Source organism: Chiroxiphia lanceolata, chromosome 6 (genome assembly GCF_009829145.1).
Source record: "Chiroxiphia lanceolata isolate bChiLan1 chromosome 6, bChiLan1.pri, whole genome shotgun sequence".
NCBI classification, from domain to species: Eukaryota; Metazoa; Chordata; class Aves; order Passeriformes; family Pipridae; genus Chiroxiphia; species Chiroxiphia lanceolata.
Genome location: NC_045642.1, coordinates 14,346,657 through 14,359,841, shown reverse-complemented (window position 1 = coordinate 14,359,841; position 13,185 = coordinate 14,346,657). Strand labels below are relative to the sequence as shown.

Sequence of the window (13,185 nt, the reverse complement as noted above, 5' to 3'; positions counted from 1 at the left end):
CCTTTCAAACTGTGTCGACAATTTATGCTTTTAAAGCTTCATGGATTCAAATTCCCTAGGTCTTCCTTATCAGTCCGTGGTACCAAACAGAGGGAGCCAGCATGCTCATGTCTAATTGCCTGAATGAGGTCAAAACATACTGCACACAGTGTGCTCCTAAAAGCTTTTTTCCTTTTAGGAGGTAGGAGAACTCTAAAATCTTATCTTGCTAATGACTTGTATTTAGGAAGAGTAATGTGCCCCCCTGTCTGTTGACAGAGATCCCATTCTTCTTTCTTAAAAGCAGCCTTCTTTTCTGAAAATGAGAGTTCTGGTTTTTTGCAGCACCTTCAGTGAAGGGTAGAGTCAAGAGATAATGTCACTGTCCTTTTAGAAGACAGATTCGTTTGCAAAAATATTATTTATTTAAGAGAAGAGAAAATCCTGTCAAGGCACAGCAACATAACTTTAAAATTAATAGGCATACCTGGGCTATTTATCTCACCACTTGTGTTTCTAACTTTTTAGATAATTGCAATGAAAGATGGTTACATCCAGAGAGAAGGAACACTCAAGGACATTCAGAAATCAGAGACTGAGCTTTTTGAACACTGGAAGACATTAATGAATCGACAAGACCAAGAGCTGGAAAAGGTTTTTGATGGGAAGGGCAATCAATATATACAAGAAAATGTGTCCTTTTTTTTTTTTTTTTTTGCTTAGGTTGAAAGCATTAGCAAGGGTTGACATGCTGTGTGTGGTATCTAACTTAATATGAATGTCCTATTAGTGTTAGCATTATTATTTATCTATTAAGATAAATTCCTTCATCTGGACACCTCATACTTCCTTGATTCTGTTCTAATCCATTTTTGTTAGGGAACCCTATCAAAATATTCTTGTCTAAGGAATATTAAATAGGGCCATTTTAGGAAAAGCATTGCTAATACTGGCAATTGTTTTTATATGCCTGAATTTACTCATTGCACTGGGTAAAAGCTTTTCAGATGTGCCTATATCATGATGTTTTTCCTTTCATCCTATGACACAGGAAGAATGAGATATTAATCTTGGTTCTTATTAAGTCAGGAATAATTGTCAAAGTTAAGATTCCAAAGCAGTTGGGACTGACAACCTGAAATTAATGTTAGATATTTAATTTATGTCCTTTGGTTTTACACAGATGTAGCAAATCCTTCACTTATGGTTGCCTGCTGTGAGATTTTCACTTGTATTTTTTACCGAATGGAAACAATTTTATCACAGCTAGTAATTTTTTTTCCTCTAGTTGAAAATACATGAACCATCTCTTTTTTAGGAAACCACTGTTGAGGAAAACCCTGTTTTGGAAAGAACAAATCTCCGGAGGACTATGTATTCCCGTGAAGCACTGCTGAAAGATGATGAAGAGGACGAAGGTAAAGGGCACCCTTTGAACCCATGGATAGTACATTACTGTTTCACAGTTAAATTATATTAGAATGAATTAACATCATTCAAACTGGCAGGAGAACAAATCATTTTCCATGTGGGTCATGATTTGTAAGAGTGATGTTTCCATTGCTTTCACCTCTGGACTACAGTGATTGCAGGCATTCCCAGGTCATAACTTCCTCCAAACTTGAGGTTTTTTCTTATATGTGAATGTGATTTAATAATGAACAAAGAATAATATTGAAGTCACTACTTTCAAATTGCAAAAACATGGTTCAAGAAATCGATCACCAAGTGCTGAGGTTTTTTGTAGCTTCTTAGCATGCATTACTACAAACTTTAGCAGGTTAATACATGCATGCCTGAGCAGGTACTTTCACCTTAAAGCCACTCTTTATCCTGTACTGTAAGACCTGGTTTGTAGCTGCCGCTTTTCACTTCTGATGAAAAGTATGCACGAATAAGTCAGTGTGGCTGTACCTTTTTCTTGCACGTTGCAGAAGAAGTAACAGAAAGTGATGATGAAGACAACTTGTCTTCTGTGCTGCACCAGAGAGCAAAGATGCCCTGGAGAGCCTGTGGCAAGTACCTCAGTGCAGCAGGAATCCTCCTCCTGCCACTGCTAGTCCTGTCCCAGCTGCTGAAGCACACGGTGATGGTGGCCATTGACTACTGCCTGGCACTCTGGACCGAGGCTGTCATCACTAACAGGCTGGAACCAGAGATGAAAAACTGCTCTGTCTGCACGGTATGCAATGCCTTGTTCACCTTTCTCTTATGATCTAACTGGTGGTGTTCTCCCATGGTCGGCCTCTGCTCCAGGAGTTGTGTGTGATGCACTATATTTCTAGTAAAAGAGCTGCTCCAGAGTATTTTGAAGCTCAGTACATTTTTGGGTACACAGTGCAGTAAAACTAACAGTTAAGTTTGGTGTGTTGTTCTGCTAGATTTGTTGTATTTTTGTCACGTAGCTGATATACCTAAACCCTGGTCTCTAAAGTAATTTTGATATCATAAGTCTTTTTTATTTTTCCTGTACCGTTGCATTATCACTGCAAGCAGGGCTTTTTGTAGTATTCTTTGATTTTAATTTTCTTATTAATTTCTTATTTTCATGCAAACACTTCACTCTCCAAAGGATAAAAAGTTGTGACTTGAGTAAAAATCATGGACAGTTTAATTTAGGGAGGAAAAAAGAATTTACTCCTTATGTTTTTTCAGTCTTGTGCTTGTGTGTTTACAATAAATTTTAAACATAATTTAAAGTGAATAATTGTGTTACTCTTTGCTTCTTAGGATTTCGACCATTCTCCATATTCTAAAGTTTTCAGCATTCTCTGCTGCCTTGGCATCGTATTATGTCTTGTCACATCAATAGCAGTGGAGTGGACTGGATTGAAAGTCACCAAAAAGCTACACTCTGCTTTACTAAATAAAATCATTCTGGCTCCAATGAGGTATTTCTCTGATTGTTATACGAATTGTATTGTAGTGATTTTGTCTTCTTTACTTCAAGGCAGCCTTCTAAGTACAGGTTTTATTCAGAAGTAACTGTGCATCACGTTTCTTTAACATGTCTTTGAAAATCACCAGGTATCAAATTCCCGAGTAGTTGTTGAAAATGGTACCCAGGCCGCTTGAGTTCCTGGATACAGAGACAAATGCCTCTCCTGCCTGACTGTGACTTCAGAGATTTACTTCCTTGAATGTTTAATTTCTCTTTGCTGTTTTAATTAGGGAGAAAACACAATTATTGATCAATATGTTGTACAGTAAATTCATAGCCTGCATTATCATCTTAATCACTGGAAATATTTACTGTCAGGCAGCAACTGTGCAAGTCAATGAAAGATAATGAGTTTAGACAAGTGTCATTACCAGCATCATTAGAGGACACTGGGATGCACAGATAACAGTGAAGGCCTTTGTTGCTTCCAGAAACTTTCTTTCCTGTGCATGACAGGAAAGTTGCAGCTTGATTCAAACCTGCAGCTCTTACTGGACATTAGGAAAAATACCATCTTATTTCTATGCTAACTGTATTTGACCCAGAAATCACAGAGAAATAACATACATGGCAAACCTCACTTTATTTTTTTCTCCCCAGGATAGAATTAGACTTCAGGTTCAACATGAATTATGGAACAGTAAAAAATTACAGAGCAATAATGTTGTTTGCATTTTGCATATCCATATGCCTTTTAATATATTATTCCAACAGTTCTTCTTAGTTATGCATTTCTGTTCCCATAAAAATGCAAGGCACTCCAATTTAACTTGTTTTGCATTTTTCATGAATTGAAGGAGCCTCAAATCAAAATCTGAAAGGATTTTTTCAAGTGTAATCATATGATGTGCATACCTTAGGCAGTAGAGGGAGCTGAGGGTGTGCTTGCAGTTGTAGGTTTCTTGTAGGTTCTAGGTAATTGAGTTGATGCTTGTGGTTGTACATTCCAGACTGCTATTCTATAGGAAAGCCGTGATTACTGGGAAGAATAAGGAATTTTACTGTAGCTGTCAATCTGTTTGCTTGTTTCTGTGATATAGTACCAAGCTTAAGTAAGACAAAAAAATAAACTAAACCAGTTCTAATATCAGTATTGCAATCTTTGCTGTTCCTTGTTGCGATTTAGGTTTTTTGAAACAACACCTCTGGGAAGTATATTGAACAGGTTTTCAGCTGACTGCAATACCATTGACCAGGTACTGAATAAATATATTCAAGCTCCCAAGTTATTCTGTCTTTCTCAATCTGAAAGACTGAAGTTTCATTTATTATAGACTTAATTAGATAAAGCTCACTGATTAACTATATTTTTGACTATATCAATTTGCATCATGATTTTCTCAGTTCTGAATTAGTTCCTCATCTTAAATGCACATTGAAAAACCATTTATTTTATTAAGATGCCCTGTATGGAAAGGGGAAGCGAAATTAGATCCATAGTGATATCTCCAAATTAAACAGTATCTAATTTTTTTTGAAAGTGGGTAAACACATTCATTTCACAATATGAGCAAATGAAATGAGAAAAAGGCAAATGTTATTGCCTAAAATAGAAGTTATTGAAATTCACGTTATCATTATTTACTCCAGACTGCACTGCCAGTTCATAGGATTGATGCAGCTGCTAAAATCGTCTCTTGCATCCATCTGTAATTGTCTGACATGAGGATTGTGCTCCACAATACAGACATGTGGAGCAGCCCCACAGGAATCCCTTCAGGTGTTCCCAAAACCCAGCAGTAAATTCAAGAGCAGACCTATATGCTTAGTGCTTCAAATCCTCAAAAATTTTATTCCTTGTGCAAGTGGGAGAGAGGAAAATGAAATAATGATGGCTTAAACTTGGTATGTTATGGAAGTTTCTGTGCGGTTTTTCTTCTTTATCCAGCACATTCCAGCTACCCTGGAGTGCTTGAGTCGTTCCACTTTGCTGTGTGTATCTGCCCTTGCTGTCATCTCATACGTCACACCCATGTTCCTCATTGCCCTGGTTCCCCTTGCAATCATGTGCTACTTCATCCAGAAGTACTTCCGAGTCGCCTCACGGTAAGAACATAAACCAATGTAATTCTGGCAATAGAAACATCTGCAGTGCATGAGTAGTGCATTGCAGAATTACAGTGCAGAAAGACTTCATGATGAAATCTGGTCCTGTCAAAGCTATGTTCCTGTCTGAAAGTGGGACAAATCCACTATAGTGTCATTTTACAAGTGTCTTTGTTGGCAGCTCTTCAAGAGCTTGAGCTCTCCCAGAACTTCTGGGAGGCATGAGCAGAGTCTTTGTGCATGATCTGAGTTTTCTGGAGTTCGTAGGAGACAAAAACCCAGTTGGATTCTGTTGTCTCCAAGGGCTGCAATATGGGTATGTCCAAGAAAATGTGGTGACAGAACTGGAAAACTGATGTCTGCCTGTCCAGGTGGAAGTGGAAATCTGTAAAGCCAGGGAGAGGCTGCAGAATGCAGTATAACCATGGTGGTACAGCTGACCATTAAGAATCCAACATGCACAAGCAACCTCTCCTGTTCTGAGTGCCTTGTAGTTTTTAACAAGATGAAAAATTATAACCATATCTATGACTTTTCTCCTTCTAAGGTCAAACAGCTTTCCCCTCATGACACTCAAGAAACGTTTGCAGCAATGCAAAAATATGCATATTCCTTCATGTATGCACAGATTGAGAGGGAGTCTGCAACCAATTGACTTCCTGCTGGAAGAAACTGAGACTAAATAGAATTTCACCCTACATGTGCTTTTACTGATATGATGACTAAATATGACATGGAGAAGTGCAACCTAATGTGCTCTCATTTACTCTGTTGAGTGTTTGAGTTATGCTGTTAGCTCAGTGAGGAGTTATGCTGTCATCTAGGGATGCATTTTGCCTTCTGCTTAACTCAAGCTCTTATTTGCAGAATCCCATCAAATTTATATTCAGCATAGAGCCAGAATGGTGTTTAAATCAATAAACGATGGAATATAACAAACAGGAATATAGGAGAAAGGAGGGAAGGCAGTGAAGGGAGAAGGCCCATTCATAACTCCAGCTAGTTCAATGTTAAAAGAAAAATCCTCCCGGGGACTTCATTCCCTGCTTGGGGACATGTGGCACTGCTTTGCAATTTATCTAAACTTTATGTTTATGATTATTGTGATGATATTCCCTTTCACTCCCTGGGCCTGGTTCAAGAGAATAACTGCACGATAAAACTGGCTTTTTATGAAATTCTTTTCCTAACCCTCTCCAGGGACCTGCAGCAGCTGGATGACAGCACTCAGCTACCATTGCTCTCCCATTTTTCAGAGACTGTTGAAGGTCTTACCACCATCCGAGCCTTCAGGTATAGTTTTTTAAGAAACATACACAACCTCACTTTTGAATATTTATCTCTGATGCTGTTCTGCAATTGTGCAGTTATAAGTAATTGTTACTGGGATCACCTGGAAAATCCAGAGTCCCCAAAACATGGGTAAGGGCTACACTAAAGCATTGAAGAACTTTAAGTATTTTGCATTTGAAGGGGTTGCTGTAGAAAAACAAGTTAATATGTGTCATTTGCCCTGTGGCTACTGTCCAGACACTTGTATGCAGTCTGAAAAAAGACTTGTGATCAAATGTGATTTAAGAAGCTAAATTAGCTTGCAATTACCACAGCATGTGCTGTGGCAGACTATGGGCTTGGACAATTTCCATGACATAACTAATATGCACCAACTTGTTATGCCAGAGCAATCTGTGTATGAGTTGATGTCCTGGTAAGATAAACTGTGCATGTGCTTGACTTCAGAGAATACAGCAGCACCCCACATTGTTTTTCAGGTTGCTAGCTGAAAATGTGTGTGTTTATACTGATTTTGTAAATACAAAAACTGGAGACAAAGTGTTTCTTTGCCTCCTTTGGTTTATTTTTCCATCCACATAAGCTCAGAGGAGAGCAGCCCAGGAATACCTGATAATGTGCCTGGGTTGTGTATCTGTGTTACAAAATTGGAAGTCATGCTGATACTTCAGAGGTACCAATAAAACTGCTGCTGAGCTTACCAGATGCTTTCCCTGCACTAGTGCTATTCTTGTCTTCTCCCAGTTGACTCAAACACAGTCAACTGTTTTCTGCACCCATCTCATTCAGATAATGTCTGTGTGTTTTTTCAGTTAATTATTACTGTTACCCTTCTATCTTTGAAACAGTAGTGCTTATTTCTCCTAACCTGTAATTTTAATTTTATAATAAAAGTAATGCACAAAGTTAACTTCTTCTTAAACTGTTTTAAATAGGACATAAATAGCTCAATGAAAGGACAACCAATTTAAGATTGACTGAAGGTAGCTTCCCTGAGAGTGGTAGAAAAGCATAGTGTTTTCCATTATTAATTACTGTTACTGAATATTTAATCCATTAAGTGCCAACAGTGTCCTCAAGTTTGCAGTTATGCCTATGTTAAATTTTTGGGAAAATCAATTTCTCTTTTAATTGTTGCTTTTCTCATTTATCCATATATTCTTCTACTTGATCAAGAGGATCTTTAGAGTATTGTGACTGTATATTTCCTGTTGTTGATACAGAAAATAATATTTATTGCCATCTAGCTAATATTTTCAGTCTTTCAGAACATACCCTCTTGATTCTTCCTGTCACTTTGGAATTAATCCCTCTGTCAAAGAATTGTGTTTGGTGCCTCCTTTTTCTTAAATCTTGCAGTAACTGATGTGTCTCTGACCCAGCCAGCTATGTGCCTTCAGTAAGTTTTGTATTCCATCTGCCTGCCAGCCTCCTGCATCAGCTGGTAACCCAGCTATTTTTAGGACTGTGTAGCTTTTCAGCTGCCTAACATATTAACAGGAGTGGAGTTTAGACTTGCTAGCGTGAGCATCCCTAAAAATAACACTAATTCAGGAATCTAGTCATTCTGTTACGAGGTGCCAGTTGTTCCCAAAGTGTCCTTACCCTTGGTAACTCTCTGTCCTGGATTTACTCAAAATGCATAAGGAAAGAAATATAAAAAAAGTCCAGAGGGAGATCAGGACAGCTACTGCTGCGCCTACAAATGCACCTTCAGCAGATGCCCTGGCCTGATTTAGTTTGCTGTCTGACACTTCAGATCGTGTTGGTGCTAAATGAGCAATAAAATTTAAATGTGAAGGCTTCTGCAAAGACTGGTCTGTTTTCTGAGAGGCCTGGTAATCTGGGGACACTTTCTGAAGAGAAATTCTAGTATCTCTGCAGTGCTCCAGCAACAGCGGTAACTTTCTTGGGATCCTCATTCCACATGCACGTGCATGACTGACTCATGATGCATAGCTAACATCTTCTGAGTGTATCTGTATCATGTAATTCTTCATGGTATTGACATACGAAAGTTAAGTGTGACTGAATTGGTTCCAGAAGCAGCACAGCCACTTCTGCGTGGTAGGGCGCTGAGGGTAATGAGCCCTGAGGAGAGACAAGGCTTTAGCAGCTCTGACACGGTGACACAAATGCCTGCTTTCAGGAACAGCCATTCTGGGCTGTGCAAACACACCAACATGCTCAGAGCCAGCACAGATCCTGGGCTGCATCCAAAGCAGCCTGGCCATGTTGAGAGAGGTGACTCTGCCTCTCTACTCCATTCTGGTGAGTAGAGGGGCAAAATCACCTGGAGTACTGCATCCTACCTGGAGTACTGCATCCAGCTCTGGGGTCCCCAGCACAGGATAGTCACCTACCTCTTGGAATAAGTCCAGCGAAGGATCACTAAGTTGATTAGAGGGATGGAGAACCTCTCCTATGAGAGAATTGTGTTTTTTCAGCCTGGAAAAGAGGCAACTTTGGAGTGACCTCATTGCAGCCTTCCAGTACTTGAAGGAGCCTACAAGAAAGACAGAGAGAGACCATGTATGAGGATATGGAATGACAAGACAAAGGGGAATCATTTCAGTGTGAGAGTAGGTTTAGATTAGATATTAGAAAAAAAAATTCTTTACTGTGAGGGTGGTGAGGCACTGGAACAGGTTGCCCAGAAGTGTTCAAGGCCAGGCTGGATGGAGCTCTGAGGAACTTGGTCTAGTGAAAGGTGGCAGAGGAGTTGAAACTAGATTATCTTTAAGGTCCCTTCTAACCCAGGCCATTCTATGCTTCTCCATTGCACACAGCAGACATATCTCTTATGTCTTGGCACATGGCTAAGTTGGGAACAGCTTTCCACTAAGAGGCACATATTTCTTTTCCTCAAAATCATAAATGATTTATGTAAAATCATAACTTTATTATACTGTACTCAGAAGAAGGATTAAAGTACTCTGCAGTGAACAAATATGAAAGCTTCTCCAAGTCCTGTACTTCATACTTAGACATTGTCCTATTTTTTTCATATCAGTATAAGGAGACCTGCTTGTTGCAGCCATAATAGCTAAAGGGTATAAATGGGATAAAGTTTCATAGGGAAACATGAGAAGTTTGTTAAACTTGCTAATGTAGTAAAGGGAAGAAAAAAGCAAGCAAACTAAATCTTCAGGCCTTCAAACTTCTGTTACTACCCTGGAAAAGAATCTTGTGCCAGACTTGTTTACTATAAGCCATAATTGTTGAGACAGTTTATCATTAACATCACATGAATTTACACATATAAAAATAAATATGCCCAGGTAAATGGATGAGTGGGTGCAGATCCACTTTAAGACACTGTAAACAGACCTATTTGCCATTAATCCTGCTTTGTGTAGTGTGGCTAATTCCTCGAAGGGAAGGGGAAGGGTTTTTTGCAGCCTGTTACTTTTTGTTGCACCATGTAGTCGGACTTCTGTTTTCCAAAGTGCTCCACTTGTTTAATGATAGGGACAAACATATTTGTCTAATATGGGAGCTCTATGACTGCAGGTACTTTGAGTTTATACTTACAAATTGTTACAATTTCTAGGCACTGCAGTAATATAAATTTTAAAACTTGAGTTTATATGATTAAGTGAGAAGAGAAACTGCATTCCGCAGCATTAATACTTTTTTCATGAGTATTATTTCTCTCATAACTATTTTAATTTTTTTTAGTTTTAGATTTTTGTCTCTCACAATTACTATGTAATAAAGTACATTCAGAAAATGTCCAGTGGGATCTTGAAATCCCACAGAGTTTCATCAAAGCAATAACATTTATTTACTCATTAAGATACCACACAAATACAGTTTGCCTGTGTCAAATATGAGTCTACAGATTATGTCAGTCTGAATTATGGGTATTCTGATTTAGACCCTCTGTCAAGCTGCCCATAAGCATATACCTCAGAAACTGAAAGGTAGTTTTCATTTTTCCAAGACTCCAAGGCCTGACTCATTTATTCTTCTCTTTTCTTTCTTCATTCTTCTTCTTTCCTGTCTTTTATTTTCTTTCCTTTTTTTTTTATTTCTTTTTTTAGGTATGAAGCCAAATTTCGACAAAAACTTCTCGAATACACAGATTCCAACAACATTGCTTCCCTTTTCCTTACAGCTGCCAATCGCTGGCTGGAAGTTCGCATGGCAAGTACATTAATTATTGAGTGTACACAGTGAATTTTTGACTTTGTTCCAAGGATTCTGTTGAGGCATCCAACAGCCTCAGCGGGGTTTCAAAGCTATACCTTTGCCCTCTATGTCTCCCTGACTGTAATGAGCACGTGCCAAACCCATCTTGGAACCTGAATGGAGTATGAATTTTCCCCATAGCTTGCAGCTGTTTTTCCAAGACAAGAATAGTTTTTATAGGTCACATTGGCTCCTCTGTGTGTGAAGAGCGATCAGAGCTAGTTGAGCAGTGGCACCAGCCAGGATGCCATTATGGAAGGAACCGTATCAGTCAATGTCAGCAGGTCCCTGCCTTATGGCTCCCTAGGAATATTTCAACATCTTGGAAGCTCTCTGAATGAGCAGAAGGTTGTAGATAGGTTTGTGCCTGTTTTGGGGTCATCTGAAGAATGCAAAAGATATTCTCTGGCCTGTTTCCTGCTCAGTTAAGTGGCCTGGCATGAGAAACGGTTTATTAAAAATAATTCTCCAAGACACAAATCAAGGAATTTTGTGTTGTGGATGGTGGTATCAGATTTTTAGATGCAGATGTAGTACTGCTGTTCTGGTAACATGGACTCCGTTTATATGTAATAAATGTATGTTAATTCAACTTTCAGGCCATTTTATCTGGCACCTGTTGCTACTTAAGTTCAGGTATTGAGTATGACTTAAATAAAGTGTTATTATCCTTTTATATGTTCAGGCCTAGACCACCCAAAGTCCCTAATTCTGATCAATGCCTATATCACTAAACAGTACAAACACAGACAAGTGACAGTTTCCCTCCTACAGAGTTTGTTCTCTAGTCTGTTACCCGATTTTACTCAAAGAACTGTCTGTGGGAAGTCAAATCGCCAGTGATTTAACTTCAAGCAGCAAAAGCCCATTATGGGTGGACACAGTCCAACTAACAGGTACATGCTGTGCAAGGACAGCTTGTTTGAACAAATATGGTTGGTAGCAATTCAGCAGCAGCAGCTGAGCCTACCATCGGTTCATCATCGGCCACAGAGAGAGGATCTGCTCACAGATGGGATCACGTGAACATTTCCCTCCCAGCTGCAAGGTTTCAACCACCTCCATTACGTGCTTAAGATATCTGTGTTGACTCCTCCAGAAGAAGATTAGGAGTATTGTTACAATAGCATTTTCAAACAGCATGGCCCCACTAAAGGCAGTTAGAATGGTTTCCTAGGCAGGGTCTGTATGGAGTTACATGGTGGTTTTGGCCTGTATTTCAAAATATGCAATGGCTTTGTTATTTGATATGCTAAGTTATGAGAATGTTTTGATCCTTTGTAGACTTATAGTGATGGAGCTTATTCATATTCCTTCAGGAGTACATTGGAGCATGTGTGGTACTCATAGCAGCTGTCACTTCTATTACCAGTTGCCTGTATAATAAACTCACTTCAGGACTTGTAGGCTTGGGACTAACCTATGCTCTTATGGTAAGAATCTCGGGACCCTTTCTGTCTCTCCCAAACATTTTTTTGTAATTCTTCAGGGCACAAAGATGAACAGGAAGATTGAAGGTGTCTGTACATCTATAGTGGGTACTGTAACATCACTGAAACCCTGTGCTTACATCAGTTCACATTTAATGCTTGACATATTTGAGTGTATGTTTCCTTCAGTTTTTAGATAAAATGCACATAAAGGTGTTAGTTCAAATATGTCAACAAAACATGGCCAAGTTGCTTCATAGTTTTCATGTTGTCTTGCATTGTGAAGAATACATTTTCAGTGCATCAATTGTAATTATGCCCTGGCACATCATTCGAGATTGTTAAACCTTATGTTACCAAGATGATGTCTTGTCACCTGTCTTAATTGTTTCCCCCCTCTTTTCTGTGGGTGTAGATAGATCTCCATATTACCAAAGTATCTGTGCACTGCAGTTAGGAAATTTAACCTTTAGTCATTGTTGCCTCCCTGTTGATGTGCACCATACAGTTTGTTCACAACCTTCCACTTATTGAGGCATTCCTGTGTAGGAATATAAACTGCATGCTGGTCAAATGATGCAAACTACTAAAAATCTGGAATTTAGTCATGTATTTGCTTTACATCAGGTGTCTAACTATCTGAATTGGATGGTTCGTAACCTGGCTGACATGGAGATCCAGCTGGGTGCAGTGAAAAGAATCAATGGCCTTCTCAAAACAGAAGCTGAAAATTACGAAGGGCTCCTTTGTAAGTGCAGTTTTGTGCAGCATGCAGAATGAGCTTACTGAAATTTTAATGATTTTGTAGTGTATTACCATGGAAATTGTGGTAAATCACTTAATGGACCAATTACTTTATCACAAGAGGGTTGATTTTTAATTTATTTTTTTTCCCCCCTGCCACTGCGCTCCTGGTACAGCTTCCTCACAGATTCCCCAGAACTGGCCAGACAGAGGAGAAATCCAAATCCAGAACCTCAGTGTCCGATATGACAGCAATTTAAAGCCAGTGCTAAAGCACGTCAATGCCCACATCTCACCTGGACAAAAGGTAAAGAACTGCTAGTGATTCTGAGAAGCTCTTTAGACTGGCACATCACATAAATCAGAGTTAAAAAACATACCACAGAATGTTTTGATGACTGAATTACAGTGGGTTTTTTTCTCTCAAAGAGTGTAGTGCACTGAAAAGGGGTCTGGGGGATTGTTAGCTTGGTATGTTTAAACATACATCCCCCTCAGTATCCCAGTGCTCTGCCATCAGCAAACTGTGCCAGAAAAAGTGACAGTGAGCTCTTACTG

General features: G+C 39.1%; 1 protein-coding gene across 1 annotated transcript in view; it reads left to right on the top strand.

Annotated features, from left to right (window-relative positions):
* Positions 1–13,185, top strand: part of ABCC8 (ATP binding cassette subfamily C member 8) — a 79,537-nt gene that overhangs the window by 57,770 nt on the left and 8,582 nt on the right. Inside the window, exons 23-33 of the mRNA XM_032691386.1 lie at positions 508–633; positions 1,298–1,397; positions 1,914–2,161; positions 2,710–2,870; positions 4,047–4,116; positions 4,809–4,966; positions 6,167–6,259; positions 10,306–10,408; positions 11,773–11,886; positions 12,511–12,631; positions 12,804–12,934. Of these exons, the coding sequence (XP_032547277.1) occupies positions 508–633; positions 1,298–1,397; positions 1,914–2,161; positions 2,710–2,870; positions 4,047–4,116; positions 4,809–4,966; positions 6,167–6,259; positions 10,306–10,408; positions 11,773–11,886; positions 12,511–12,631; positions 12,804–12,934 (1,425 nt within the window). The remainder of the gene's footprint in view (positions 1–507; positions 634–1,297; positions 1,398–1,913; positions 2,162–2,709; positions 2,871–4,046; positions 4,117–4,808; positions 4,967–6,166; positions 6,260–10,305; positions 10,409–11,772; positions 11,887–12,510; positions 12,632–12,803; positions 12,935–13,185) is intronic.